General features: G+C 48.5%; 1 protein-coding gene across 4 annotated transcripts in view; it reads right to left on the reverse strand.

Annotated features, from left to right (window-relative positions):
• zzef1 (zinc finger, ZZ-type with EF hand domain 1) overlaps window positions 1–14185 on the reverse strand; it is a 36472-nt gene that overhangs the window by 21345 nt on the left and 942 nt on the right. Inside the window, exons 2-28 of one of the 4 annotated variants that reach the window (XM_056594007.1) lie at window positions 13702–13846; window positions 13356–13550; window positions 12956–13139; window positions 12313–12512; window positions 11675–11885; window positions 11324–11440; window positions 10855–11033; window positions 10477–10575; window positions 10066–10157; window positions 9770–9915; window positions 8736–8841; window positions 8182–8403; window positions 7366–7457; window positions 6974–7218; window positions 6211–6344; window positions 6045–6112; window positions 5593–5707; window positions 4617–4779; window positions 3886–4007; window positions 3448–3570; window positions 2583–2752; window positions 2183–2264; window positions 1846–2047; window positions 1411–1544; window positions 814–1060; window positions 382–461; window positions 24–114 (exon numbers count right to left, since the gene is read on the reverse strand). In XM_056594007.1, the coding sequence (XP_056449982.1) occupies window positions 24–114; window positions 382–461; window positions 814–1060; window positions 1411–1544; window positions 1846–2047; window positions 2183–2264; window positions 2583–2752; window positions 3448–3570; window positions 3886–4007; window positions 4617–4779; window positions 5593–5707; window positions 6045–6112; window positions 6211–6344; window positions 6974–7218; window positions 7366–7457; window positions 8182–8403; window positions 8736–8841; window positions 9770–9915; window positions 10066–10157; window positions 10477–10575; window positions 10855–11033; window positions 11324–11440; window positions 11675–11885; window positions 12313–12512; window positions 12956–13139; window positions 13356–13550; window positions 13702–13846 (3964 nt within the window). Of the gene's footprint in view, window positions 1–23; window positions 115–381; window positions 462–813; window positions 1061–1410; window positions 1545–1845; window positions 2048–2182; window positions 2265–2582; window positions 2753–3447; window positions 3571–3885; window positions 4008–4616; window positions 4780–5592; window positions 5708–6044; window positions 6116–6210; window positions 6345–6973; window positions 7219–7365; window positions 7458–8181; window positions 8404–8735; window positions 8842–9769; window positions 9916–10065; window positions 10170–10476; window positions 10576–10854; window positions 11034–11323; window positions 11441–11674; window positions 11886–12312; window positions 12513–12955; window positions 13140–13355; window positions 13551–13701; window positions 13847–14185 lie in introns of all 4 variants that reach the window. The other 3 variants (XM_056594006.1, XM_056594005.1, XM_056594003.1) reach the window with 3 other exon arrangements.

Below are 14185 nucleotides of genomic sequence, written 5' to 3' on the forward strand. Positions count from 1 at the left end.
CACTTTAAAACCATAGATCTCACCCAGCGCCTCCATGGTGACCTCTTCCTGAGCCCCTTCCTTCTCGTCGGGGGCGTTCATCTTGCTGACGAGGTGCCTCTGCTTCGTCTCCAGCTGAGCCAACGGAAACAAACGCCTGTCAGAGCTCGCCGTCGACACGGCCGACACCGTGATCATGCAGAGGCAAGCATGTGACGGAGGCCAGGGGTAACGTTACCATGTGATATGTGCGTAGGCTGATAAGAGGAGCGAGTGTATATAAATAGCAGCTATTCAATATTTAGTTACAGGTCAAACCACACGACAATGCATATACGTGTATCTTTTCAGGTGTGGACAGATGTGCAGAGTTGTGGATAACGTTGTCCCAAGGACACCCACCATCCACGTCCGGATTCGGTCGGCCAGGGTGTAGACCTGGACAAAGTCTTCGCTCAGTGACGACTTGTAGCCCTGAGCCACTGGGGATTCAGGGGAGAAACAGGGAAAACGATGTTGGATTATCAATGTCATACATCATACTTTAGGGGAGGGGGGGAATAACTACATCACTGGAACTTAATGTAGGTATTTACTGTATGTTATACGTCCTGGCACTTGATCTGTACTTAACATTGTGCAGCATCTTAACCTGGCCATCTTTGTTTCATCCGGGGAATGGGTTAGCCTAGCCTAGTGTGCTCGGCACTTTCTACGACCACCCTTACTGTACCAACAGCGATACATTGTCGTTTCTCTTTCTTCTGACCAATGTACTTTTTGGAAGGGTAACACGCCCTGAATGTAAACGAGACGTCGGGTTCGACTGGTTACCGTGGGCCTTGAGCGCCTGGTGCAAGGCCGGCGTGTGGTACACCATGGCGGCCCAGATGGCGTTCACCGCCTGGTCGACCGTTGACCCCGCCGCAATCTCGTTCCTGACGGGGGGCCGCCTGCAGGACAGCATCAGGGTCCTCATGGGCTCGGCCGGGCCCTCGTTGGGCTCCAGGTTGGGGTTCCATCGGGCCAGGTCCTCCAGGAAGCGGGGGAACTCGTCCACCGGACTGGTGATGGTGGGGCTCTGGGGGGGGGGGGGGGAGAGATAATTCAAAACACCAATACTGGAGTAGCATGCTGGATGAGAGAACTTCTAAATGAATGAGTGCAAGACAAGTGAAGTGTCCTCAGCAGGGCTTAAAACCACACATTTTGGTTTTGTTAAATAATAACGGCTCTACGACTCATATTTTGATGATGAGAAAGCAAGACAAAGGCGACATTAAATCTTTACAACGTAAACATCTAAAATAATTTTTTTCTTGAGTCTGTTGTGATCTCTCTCAAACCTGAAAAATACTGAAATCCACATTACAGGGCTTTTGATAAAGACAACCGGATCGTCTAGCCATGACGCACAGTTCTGGCTCGTACCGGGACGGAGGGTGTGTTGTTTTGGGGCGTGTCCCTGGCATCGCACACTCCATGTCTGAGGATGGGTTTCCACAGAGGAGACGACTGGACGTGGGCCATCCTCCCTGGGGGCAGCTCCTTCACACTGCGGATCTCTGAAAGAACATCCGTCATCCAATGTTAAATAAACCCAGCTTTGGCAGGTCACTAACTGAGCCCTGGGCGTTGGTGAAAAATGAAGAGGAAGAAGAAACACGCATCTTTTATTTTATACATTTTATTTTATTCACTCTAGAATTTGAAAACGGACAAACACACAAAGAAAAGCTCGTTCTACAAAACTTGACAAAAGGAATTGACAGATTTTCTATGCGCACGTGACATTAACAACAAAGAGAAAACAAACTCTTGCTTTGAACATACCTTTCCCAAAAGTGTCAAAATAAAAGCGCGTACCGTGAGGGGACTTGAGGGCCATGGCTCTGGAGGCCAGACGGCCCATGAGCCGGGCCACCAGCAGCTGGACGTCGGACATCCAGGAGACGGTGATGTCGGGCAGGCCCTGGGCCGTCACGCTGAACTTGTACCCCCACTCGTTGTTACTGCTGTCCGAGTGGAACAGGAACTGGAGCTGAGGGCCTGCGTCGAACGTCACCTTCTGATGGAGCAGACAAAATACCAAAATAAAAGCGTGTGAGTGCCAAGGGCCGTTTCAACGGATGTATTCAAACGAAAACTCCTTTCGTAATGAAGAGGTCTCTCGGGGAAAAGATGGCCGTGTATGTGATCCCACCTTTGGCCACTTCTCCGTGCCGATCTTCGTGTCGTAGCGCACTTTCCCGCCCCTGGCGTCGGTGAACTCCAGGTAGTCGTATCTGCCATTTTCAACACAACCTCCACATTTAATAACAATACAACAGTAACCATACGACTTTTAACTTAGGTAGAACGTGGACATGGGGATCGAAACAAGAACCTTTCAGCTGGGATTCAAACCCCCATTCGACCACCATTCTATCGTATAATAATAATACTAAACTAGAACAACAACACTGCTCTTCATGACACAAAAAGTACTAGTTTAGCATTTAAACGAGCACAGACAACCTCGGTGTGGATCCAGCTCCATAGGGGGTCACATGGTATATAGGTCACCCCCCCCCACCCACCCACCCACCCACCCACCAACCCACCTCTTCTCGGTCTGGCAGCGCTCGTCAAACTCCACCACGAAGGAGGTGGCCCCCGGGCAGCAGAAGATGGTGGTCTCGTGACGGCTGTTCTCGTAGTTGTGCGGGGACTCCATGTTCCAGGTCCTCAGCACCACGGGCTGCTGGGGCTGCAGGCAGCTCTCCTGGTCCACCTGGCGCCGTGCGAGGAAACGCCGTGTTTACAATCCTTTCACCCAATCAGATCATCCCCTCCAATGCCTCGTCATCGTCGGTGCATCCAACATTATGCCCCCCCCCCCCCCATTCCCGGCGACACACTCTTAAATTACAAAAACACTTCTATATTCCCGATTGTATATATTTTATAAATATGTATTCTTTTTTGTTGTTGAATTTTTATGCTTTATTATTGAGTGAGATAGAGAGGAAGGTATGGGAGAGAGAGGGGAGGACATGCAGCAAATGACATGGGGCAGGATTGGAACCAGGGTCGCTGAGTTCAGGACTGAGCCTACACGGTGTGAGCTCTACCCGGTGATCGACTAACTTAATGTCCTGTTCAATTACGTTTTTCTGCACATATGACAATAAAACACTTTGACTTTGGACTTTGTTACTTTTTGTATCGCTTTTTACTCCACCGCGCCAACGTAAGAGAACATCCCAGAATATGCAAACTTAGCTGGCAATAAAACGCATAGCGATTAGCATTATCATTTAAACATGGAAAGTTTTTCAAATTTCACCACAAGAGGTGATGTAGTTATCACCAACAGCACCACGGTAAGAAGGAACCATAAACCCATATCACGCGGGGTCAATCACCACGTCATTCAGTCTAGGGGCGTACTCACTCAGTCCCCGGTCCAGAGACAAGCAGCCTCACCTTTGAGAAGATGTCTCCGGTGTCACTGGACAGGTTTTTGAGCAGCTCCACCAGAGAGGAGAAGCTCTTCAGCAGCACACTGTGAGGAATGTCCAAGGAGCACAGCTCCAGCAGGAAGATCATCTGGGAGGAGATGGAGACAGAGCAGCAGCCACTTGGTACGTGAATTATGTGAAGAATAACACGCGACACGCCTTTGAAATATTAAAAGATTTATGGTGGAATAAGACGTTACAGGAATTATGATACAAATGATCAAATGCACCACGCCATATGTGAATATGGCGACACGATTAATAGATAAATAAAAAACATGACATGAAAAAAAAGGTCATACATATTATAGATTAGAAACGCAACACGTGTTCAAATTCTAAAAAGAAAACACAGCAAAGGAATGGATGGAAAAATTAATGAAGGGATGGATGAACGAGTTACCAGTTGTCGGGTGACTGTGGCCAGGATGGAGCTGGACAGTTTCTCTGTTATCTCAGCTCCGCTGTAGCGCTCCAGCAGGGAGGCCAGAGCCCCTTGAGCGCTCCCCAGGAACTGGTTCACGTCTGGGGAGGAGAGAGGGGCGAGGGGAGCCGGGACAACATGGTTAGACCACTTCATTTATCCCCGGGTTAAGAGAGAGGAACACAAAGGTTTTGTGTTATTATATGAACACTAACGCAGTATCTCCCAGTGATTGCAATGGACTTCTCTGTTCAGGGCAGCCTTTTAAAAGGATTCACTAGGAACTCTGCTGCTACAACCCCCACTATGCATTCCCCTAGACATTTGACTAATGGATGTTTCTCAACCCTTATTATTTGTTTAAAGCCCAAAGCCCAAGGCCATGTCAGGAGGGACACAGAATATTGCAAAAAAAAAAGAAATATGTCTGAATAAGGCTCGAGTCCTATTAGAGGCAAGAGGTTAACACAGTCTTGTTGTATTCGCGCTATGTAAAATAATACAGCTCCATTTCTTGTCTCGCAACAAATATGAGCCGAAATTCCCCCTCTGAATACTTTGTGCTTAATAACCAAAACCCTTCTCTGCGTCCCTTCTGCAGCTTCCCAACGAGCCGGCTCATAACGTCAGCATGCGTTCTAAACCTAACTCCCTGCCCAGGCTTTAGCCCTCAGCCAAACCTCTGCGTGGACAAGGCCAAGACGTCTTACATTTGACCACGATGTCCCGGGCCAGCTGGGCGCCCATGCCGGTGGTGTCGGCCTTGAGCTGCAGGTAGCACCAGGACAGCAGGCTGCCCTGCAGGGCCCAGAACAGGGAGAGGAGCACTGTCCGGCTGGGTCCTCCGCTCACAACCCCCATCATCACCTCGCACTGACACACACACACACACACACCGAGAGCAGGGGCTTAACGACATCGCAATGCAATAGAAAAAGATTTGCAAATCGTAATGGATGAGCTAAAAAAACACCCGTATTATAATATATTTTTAATTTTTGTTACTGACTGGAGATTAGTACGATTTGTATTTATTTTTCTTTTACAATTCAATAGTTAAATAGAGATGTTATTATATCAATTAATGCATCAATTAATCTCAGCACATAGCAGTTTATAGGTTGACTGCTTCCAATGTTGTATGGGTCCTACTGTAGAATGATTGATTACTTGTTTAGTGAATAATGCAGAACATAAGGAACTTTAGTATGCAAAAATTGCATACTAAATCGCAATCGCAATATTGGTAGAAAAAAAAAATCGTAGTGTGTCAAGTTAGTTACGTTTTGTTTCTGATAATATTTTCATTATATATTTGTATGTCTCTTTAGCACAGTTGAAGTCTCAATGGCTTCACATGCCTGCACTTATCGACGCCCCCTAGTCCTAAGCCTTCATAAAGGGCAAGGGAAAACTCCCATGGACAAGGAACACAGAGCCATAGATTTCAGAGTTAATTAACATCACTCGTTAGAAACTTAACGTTACGAACATGATCTGCTCGTTAAATGTGGTCTACCATGTGATTGATTGATCTCTCTCTCTCTCTCTCTCTCTCTCTCTCTCTCTCTCTCTCTCTCTCTCTCTCTCTCTCTCTCTCTCTCTCTCTCTCTCTCTCTCTCTCTCTCTCTCTCTCTCTCTCTCTCTCTCTCTCTCTCTCTCTCTCTCTCTCTCAAGGACCCTCACCTCCCTGGTGGCTACCAGCAGCAGGGTCTCCATGACAGACAGGATGGGGCTGATGTCGAAGTCCGTGGACACCTCCTTTGGAGGGAGAAGCAGCAGACCACTGGGATCCTGGTCACTGGGGGGGAGGAGGAGGAGACATGAGGCTCCAACCGGCTGTCATCTGACTCATTGTGTGTACCAAGACACGGTGTGTGTGTGTGTACCAAGACATGGTGTGTGTGTGTGTGTACCAAGACATGGTGTGTGTGTGTGTGTGTGTGTGTGTGTGTGTGTGTGTGTGTGTGTGTGTGTGTGTGTGTGTGTGTGTGTGTGTGTGTGTGTGTGTGTGTGTGTGTGTGTGTGTGTGTGTGTGTGTGTGTGTGCGTGCGGATGGCTTGTTTGTGCGTGGGGTTGAGCTTGCATCTTTGTTTCTTTGCTTGTGTTGGTGAATGTGTGTGAGTGTGTGTGCTCACCTGAAATAATTACAAAGAGACTCGAAGGTCACCTTCACAGACTCCGGCTGATCCTCCTCTGTGATGTTCTTCTGAGACAAAGTCAGCCAATCCGTGAGTACAACATCATAAACAACAACAACAACAACAACAACAACAACATTGAATAGAGGTGGGCGTGGCTCACCATCATGTGGAACAGCTTGTCTCTCCTGCTGTGTTTGTCTGGGAAGAAGATGGCCGCTCCACTTAGCAGGGCCTTGACCGCCTCCCTCCGTAGCGCCTTCTCCACCAGAGCTTCGGTCTCAGGCCTGTCCACGACTGACACCACATACACACACACACACACTCATTGAGTCTCAAAAGCACAGACACACACACACACGCACGCACGCACGCACGCCTACCGCAGACTCTAGACAGTGTTCCCCTCGCTTCTTATGCAACCGCTTGAAAGAGGACTTTCACCGTCATATCTGTCTTTATCAGTCTATCATATCACTCGAATTCTAATGAGGTATTTACAAGTCATGTGAGGCACGCTTCAATTCAAAACAAGGTGTAGAACCAAAAGGCTATTGAAGTATGGAACAAGCTATTGAATTGTGTTATTTTGTATGCAATCACAAATATTAAAAAACAACAACCTTGTATCAAACTAATCCTTGTAATAAACTAATAAACTACTCCATTGGTTTATTTAGAATAGAGAACCTTTGTTTGTATTTCACAGATGGTGTGTGTGTGTGTGCATGTCCACATAATTGTGTGTGTGTGTGTGTGTGTGTGTGTGTGTGTGTGTGTGTGTGTGTGTGTGTGTGTGTGTGTGTGTGTGTGTGTGTGTGTGTGTGTGTGTGTGTGTGTGTGTGTGTGTGTGTGTGTGTGTGTGTGTGTGTGACTCATACGACACCCTGTGTGAGTCATGGAGGTCAGCTGGTGCTCTTACTCACCCTGGCAGAGGTGGGTGTAGAGCTCCAGCACGGCTCCGTGAGGGGGGTCCGCGTTGGCTCCGGAGGAAGACGAACAGCCCGCCTCGGCTGCCTTCTCCTCATCCTTCTTCTCCTCCTCCTCCTCCTCGGGACCCCCTCCCTCGTCAGGGCAGTGGCCCTCGGACGCTCCCCTCTGCAGCATGGGGAAGCAGTTCTGGAGCAGCTGGAGCAGCAGCACTCTGCTCTTCATCACCTCCTCTCCCTCGCTGAGCGAGAGACAAAGCACACCAGCGATCAGGAGATACTATTCACATGGACATGGTCCCGCCGCAGGGCCGGACGTGGTTCTGTTTAGAAGCCCAGGCTACCCTGGATGGGGGGCCTGGGACTAATGGGTTGGATCGTCCACTCACATTTGCATCAGTTTACTGTAGAGGCTCCAGAACAGGGTGAGGCTGAGGCCAATGAAGTCAAGGAGGAACTTCTGCTTGAACTGAGAGACATCCTACAGTGTTACACAGACAGACAGACAGACAGACAGACAGACAGACAGACAGACAGACAGACAGACAGACAGACAGACAGACAGACAGACAGACAGACACACAGAGACAGACAAACACACAGAGACAGACAGACAGAGAGACAGACAGACAGACAGACAGACAGACAGACAGACAGACAGGCAGGCAGACAGACAGACAGACAGACAGACAGACAGACAGACAGACAGACAGACAGAGGGAGAGACAGAGAGAGGAAAACTGTCAGAGTAGGAGTGCCAAGTATGAGCAGGAAGGAAAATCTATTTAACAGAGGGCTATGGCACTTCAGACTGCACAAACCAATGTGTTCCACCACTGTAAATGATAGTCTTTCACAAGGCTTCCATAGAGACGTCATGTCTTGCATTGCTAGTTTTTCTTTGCAAAAAAACCTTTATGGCGACCAAAGTCAAAGTACTAGAACATTTCCAAAAACTTCCCAAAGCCAGGATGTTATTATCGAACAGGGAAATCTTCCATAACCCTGGTTTCTGCTTTGTTTTACTGCTTTGTTTAAATTGCAGTCCTAACCGTATCCTAAGATTACTCAGTTTTTCCTCTTCCCCTTGAGAGTGCTTAAGGTGAGGGGGCTGGCCGGGTATACAAAGAGAAAGCCCTTAGCTTGATCAATGGGCTAAATCTGGCCAGGCAATCTACCGACTGCCCCCGTAGTGGGGCTCCCACCATGTCTCGGGTCAGCTGCTGGATGAAGAACAGGGTCTTGTTGAGCAGCATCTGGCCCGTGGTGGCCAGGTCCTCCGGCCCCTCCCCCCCCTCGGGGAGGAGCTCCTCTGCGTCCCCCAGCCTCTCCGCTCCCACGACCAGGTAACCGTGGAAACCCAGCGACTGGACCCCCAGCCGCTCGGCCGACGTCTGCCGCGTGCACAGGAACTTCACCATCAGGAACTGTGAGGAGGGATGTGTGTGTGTGTGTGTGTGTGTTTGTGGGGGGGGGGGGGGGGGATTCAAATTAATGACATCACCATGGCAGCATTAGCGAACAATAGCGAAATTGTAAATTGATACGTTAAATACAGTCAGGCGTAGCGACAACAGGTCCGTTGAGGGAATGCCTGCTATGTAAACAAAAAGAGTTAATGCGGGGCCAGGAGTGCCTTCAAATTCCTGTTCGTCTTGATATAAAGCCAGTAAAACCTTCCCAGTTCTGAGCTCTGGGCGGACACAGGGAGTCACGGAGGTGGGATCAGTAAGGCGTGTGTGTGCGCGCGGGTGCGTACCTTTGCGATGCGACACTGCTGCAGTTTGATCTCCACGTCGTTCCAGTCTTCCTCCAGCTCGAACCAGCCGATGGGCTGGTCCTCTGACTGCGCCGGAAGCTTCACACTGCAGGATCAGACGGGTACCGGAGGCCGTCAGCCAGCTCATATACGATATGACAGCGAGTGTACATTACCCAAAGTGCGTCAGCGATTCTGGGATACCCTTCTGTAAGCTTTACTTCCAGACATGAGGAATATTATAGGAGATATTATAGTGCACACGGCCCATAATCAACTCACTCATAGTAAACTCACGCTGCAATCCATAGGTTATATGAAACAAAATAAAAAAAGGTAAATCTGCAAGCTACCATTTACTTTGCTCAATGAGACCGAGGTTAAAGCACTTGAAAATAATTGCAGAACAATTGTAATCATTCAGTAAAAGCAATTATTTTATAAATTTAGTGTTGCAGATCTAAATTGTACAATTGAGGGGGCCTTGGTTTAGTTTACAGTTCATTCTAAAAGGTGTTTTAAAAAGTGTTTTAACGCTTCCTGTCCAGGCAGAAAAAAACCTTCCAAGGAACTTGCTGCCTTCAGGATTTTCTAGTTCACTAATTAATAATACTTGCGGTTTACATTCCTGTCAAAAGATAGGGAGAAAGAGAAACTAAACTCTTTTCACACGTTATGGAGTATAGAGTGGAGGAGTTTCTTCTCATTGCGCAATGATTAATTTGACCTTATCCGTCTATAAATGTGTTTGGTGTTGAAATATCTAAAACACACCCACATTCACACACAAATACCAAGGGAAGAAATTAACCAAAATAACCTTTGTAACGATCTGTAATGCTTAACCACCAATAAATGGTTAATGGGCCTTGGGACAGAGCATGATTCAGGGTTTTCAACGACTGCAAAGCTTCCTCTGATTATACGTTAACAAGTTATCGGAAATGCAACAATAAAGAATACATTGTCTGACAACAACAACAACAACAACAACAACAACAACAACAACCACTATAACACAGCCAGATCCTTACTTGTCTTGAACAAAATCCTTGTAGTCGTCGTAGTCCCACGAGTCAAACTTTTTGAACCTGTCAAAGTGCTTCTCCGCATCGAAGGGGTTCGCCTCCTTGTAGGCAAACACCAGGCCACACTTTGCACCAGTGGCTCCCTTCCGGACCTTTCAAATACACAAACACACAAAGACTGAATCCATGGAAGGGAAATGTGTGGAGGGGTGGAAGGGCCGGGAACGCTACGTCGCTGCCACAGGTGTAGAACATTTGCGCTCACAATTCGGCTTCGATTTCAAGGACTTTCAAGGACTCACCTTGACCTTCATCTGGGTGACCTGGAAGTTGCTCTGGTCCTCCGTGGACAGGATGATGCTGGCTCGCTTCTTGCCACCTTCCGTCAGGAACCCTGTGGAAGATACTACCAAATAATGGCAATTGGGGTGCTATGCTGTAGGCATCCTAGAGCCAAATTTCACTGCAAGTCCCTTTTGATGAAACCGCCTGCCTAATGATCAAATAGTAAAAAGAGAATCCGGACAAAACACATAAACGACACAAGAGTACATGGGCTAAAAAAAAGAAAAAAAAAGCGTAGTGCCGGGAAACTTAATCTGAAATGGGTGATAATGTTTCATTGATTTATAGCTATAATCATATTGCCCCACAGTAGTAGTAGTAATCCAAGCCATGGACAATAAAAGCACAGGTCTATCTGTAGGGCCTACCGTCACCGGTGGTGGGCTCCGCCAGCATGTTCTCTGGTCCCGACTTCTCCTCTTTACTCTTCACGTCGCAGGCCTGCAGGTGCAGCTGGAGCGGTTTTCCTGGAGACAGACACAGGGATTCTCCCTCAAGAAAATATTTTATGCCAGCCCTCTTTCGGGCTCTCCAACTTTCCCAAATGTCTCTCTCTCTCTTTCTCTCCCCCTCTCTCTGTCCCCATGTCTCTCTTTCCCTCCCCCTCTCTCTGTCCCCATGTCTCTCTTTCTCTCCCCCTCTCTCTGTCCCCATGTCTCTCTTTCTCTCCCCCTCTCTCTGTCCCCATGTCTCTCTCCCCCTCCCCCCCACTCCCTGGTCTTGGGTGCTTAGGTGCCGGCGTTTACCATTGCGGTAGAGCAGCCTCATCCTGACGGAGGCCATGGAGGAGATGAGGCTGGAGGCCCGGTACTCCGTCTCCAGGTGCTCGCTGATGCCCGACAGCGCCTGGAGCACCTTGGCCACGCTGCCCCGGGCCAGGGCGAAGGCCAGCAGGGTGAGCTCCGCCTCTGGGCTCACGCAGCAGCTGGGGGGGGGGCAAAGAGGCGGCTTAGTGGCACATTTACTTTTTTTACACATATAGATATAGAAATGACGTGACAATACTGATGTGTGTTCCTCATCCCACTTGAGCATCGTTGATGTTATGCTAGCATGCTAGAACACAGGGACGGGCCACAGGGTTGTTTTTAACTTTCAAGTTGCACATAGTTAGCAGCGGTGTATTTAGTCTGGTTTTGGTCACGTGAAGATGACGACAGGGGAACGACAGCACGCGTCGCCCCCCCGCCGCTGTCAGAGCTGGCATCTCCTTACTCTGCTATCCTGAGCAGGAAGCCGTCCACCTCCTCCAGGATGTTGGCCGAGAAGAACTTGGGGAACTCTGTGGACGAGGGGGTCAGGGACAGAGGCGGCATGTGCCTTAAGGCTTTCCTACAGGTAGGGGATAGAGACAGAAGTGCACACAAAACACAGCTTAGTTACCGAGAGGCTTATCACATAGATGTCGAGGTATCCAACATCTCTTTGGGTCACCAAATCAGTCACAGAGACAATCCGTCAAATCAACCAAAAATCCTTGGACCACGACAGAATATCTCCGGTGGATGACGATATTAGTCGTGTCATTTTTAAAAGGAAAGAAAGGGGCTTAGGAGTGTCTCTCACTGTGTACTCTGGAGAACAGTCTGGGCCAGAACCGGGTTAGTTTCCATGGAGGCGGTGACCAGGGAGGTTAGGAGGGACAGGTACCAGATAGCCGACGCGTCTGAGACCGACACCTCTTTGCTCTTGGTAATCTGGTAGCCCAGCGTCTTCAGCCCGTGGATCCGCGTGTCGCATCCGTCGCTAAGGCAACGTTTGATGTTGATTTGAATGTCTGCAGGGACGCAGGAGTCAAATGGGAGTGTTGTAAATACACCGGGATGACGCGTAGAATACACAGATCCTCTTTGTACCAACTCCTGGGAGGAAATTGCAGAACCAAAGCATGATTTTTTTTACGACAACCCTGTAATAAGGAAACCAAGCAGGGTGACTCAGCAATCACACAGCCCACACTGTCAGAGTTGAACAAAAAGCAAAAGCAACGGCTAAACAGTGTAGTGGCTCGGGGTGTTCCACTGCCAGACCAAAGGGCACTGGGTTCAAACTGGGGGCAACAGCCCAATCTGTATCATTAAACCCAGGCATCATTGACCAAGGTGTGCTACCCCTACCTTCTTCTTAATGACCTGTAACTGAATTGACCATCCCTGTTGCTCTTGAAACGAATGGGTTCCCTGAATAACTTGAGATGGACTCACAGGGGTGCGTGATGTTGGCGTTCTCCAGTAGTGCCACGTAGCCCGTCACGTTGCTGGGGATGCGGATGTCCCGGATCTCCTGGAGCGAGCGCCGGTTCTTGCCCACGGCCACCGACACCAGCTGGGGCATGTAGCTGTGGTCGTTGGAGGCCACGGCGATGGCCAGGCGTCTCAGCACCACGTCTGGCTTCATTTTCAACCTGGAGGGGTTAGCGAGAGCAGCTTTAGAGGAGGAGCCACAGACACTGTTCTCAAAAGGTGTTTCGTGTTTGTACATTCTTCTTTTTTTTTTTGTTATGCATAGCAAAGGTAGTTGGTAGGTATAAAATAAAGTCTATCAATCAAGCAAAATATGAGGTGCATAAAAAGGTGGGAAAGGGTTCAAAAGATGCCCGGAAGCAACTGTTGAGCTGTACGTACAAGCTCTGTGCCTCACGGCATGCAACGGTCACGTCCGAGGTATCATAACATTCACATCTACTAACCTTTTCTTTCTATGGCGTCTTTGAACTCTGTCGTATCGTGTGGTGGAAGCTACACCAACATTGAGGGAGCTGCATGCTTGATGGTTTGCAGCCTTGCTGGTAAGTTGCTTTTGGTAAAACCTCAGTGGCTAAAGGATGTACATCGTCGACCCTCTCACCTAATCCAGTGGGAGCGTGCGCTGCCGTCCGACTGCCAGAAGGAGCCTGTCTCGCCGTCCGTCATCCTGTGGATGTCCGTGGCGTTGGAGGAGGCTTCGATGAAGCTGAAGCACTGCGTGACCACCTTGACCTTGTCCACGTCAGGGTCCCGGATCAGCTCTGCTCTGTACTGGATGTCAAGGTCTGGAACAAGGCGGGGGAGAAAACAGGAGACAGAACGTCAACACTAAACCATGTCAACCCAGCCACCCAAAGGGAATTTGGTGGTAATGTTGCGAGAGCCAGACGATACGAGATTCAAAATGGTCAAAGAATTCAGTTGTCTCATTATTAACGTCTATAAGGTCAATCATGTCTATTTATGCTCATTATTCAAGGTGGCTATAAAAGCTCTCTCACCTTTCTCTTTCTGCAGGAGGAATTCCAGGAAGTTCTGGACCAAGGTGGACCTCATGGTACAGATGCTGTTGTAGCCCTCTAGCAGTGGGAACGGGATGGCACTGCTGGGAATACGGTTCCTGTGCAGGAACTTGAGGATTTTGGAAGCATGCGCCCCCAACTCATCTTTATACTTAGAGAATATGTCCACGAAACCTGAAACAATGCAATGGAAAATCTGTGAAATGGATTCCCACAGATCCTATTCTCTCAGTCTTTAATTACCCAACCATAAGGCAGTGTTGATTGATTGATTGTGGAATGTTGGTGACCCCTGATCCCGTGATAAACCAGTCCTGGGACATACCTGGGGTTAGGGAGCATGCCTGCAGATGTCTTATGACGTGACTCAGCTCTCCCTGAAGATTGGCTCCGTTTGAGTTCTTCAGAGCAGACAACATACTCTCCACATCCACCACCCCATCCCCCTCTGTATCAAACTGACCAAAGGCCTGGACACACACACACACACACACACACACACACACACACACACACACACACACACACACACACACACACACACACACACACACACACACACACACACACACACACACACACACACAGTCAACTGGGTAGACTGAGAGCAGCAATAAATCTTTTTTTTGCTAAACATTTTTGGGAGATATCTTAATTATAAATCTCTGGAAAAGACCCTGTGATTATATTATCACCTTTGTGTGCATTTTAAATATTGAATTAACGTGAGTGATTAGTCATTGTATGCAAGGCATTCAAAGTCCCAAACAAAGCTTCTCGTACAGCCCATTCATGATTTAACCTATTCA

The sequence above is a fragment of the Gadus chalcogrammus genome, chromosome 7, assembly GCF_026213295.1.
Source record: "Gadus chalcogrammus isolate NIFS_2021 chromosome 7, NIFS_Gcha_1.0, whole genome shotgun sequence".
Taxonomy (NCBI): domain Eukaryota; kingdom Metazoa; phylum Chordata; class Actinopteri; order Gadiformes; family Gadidae; genus Gadus; species Gadus chalcogrammus.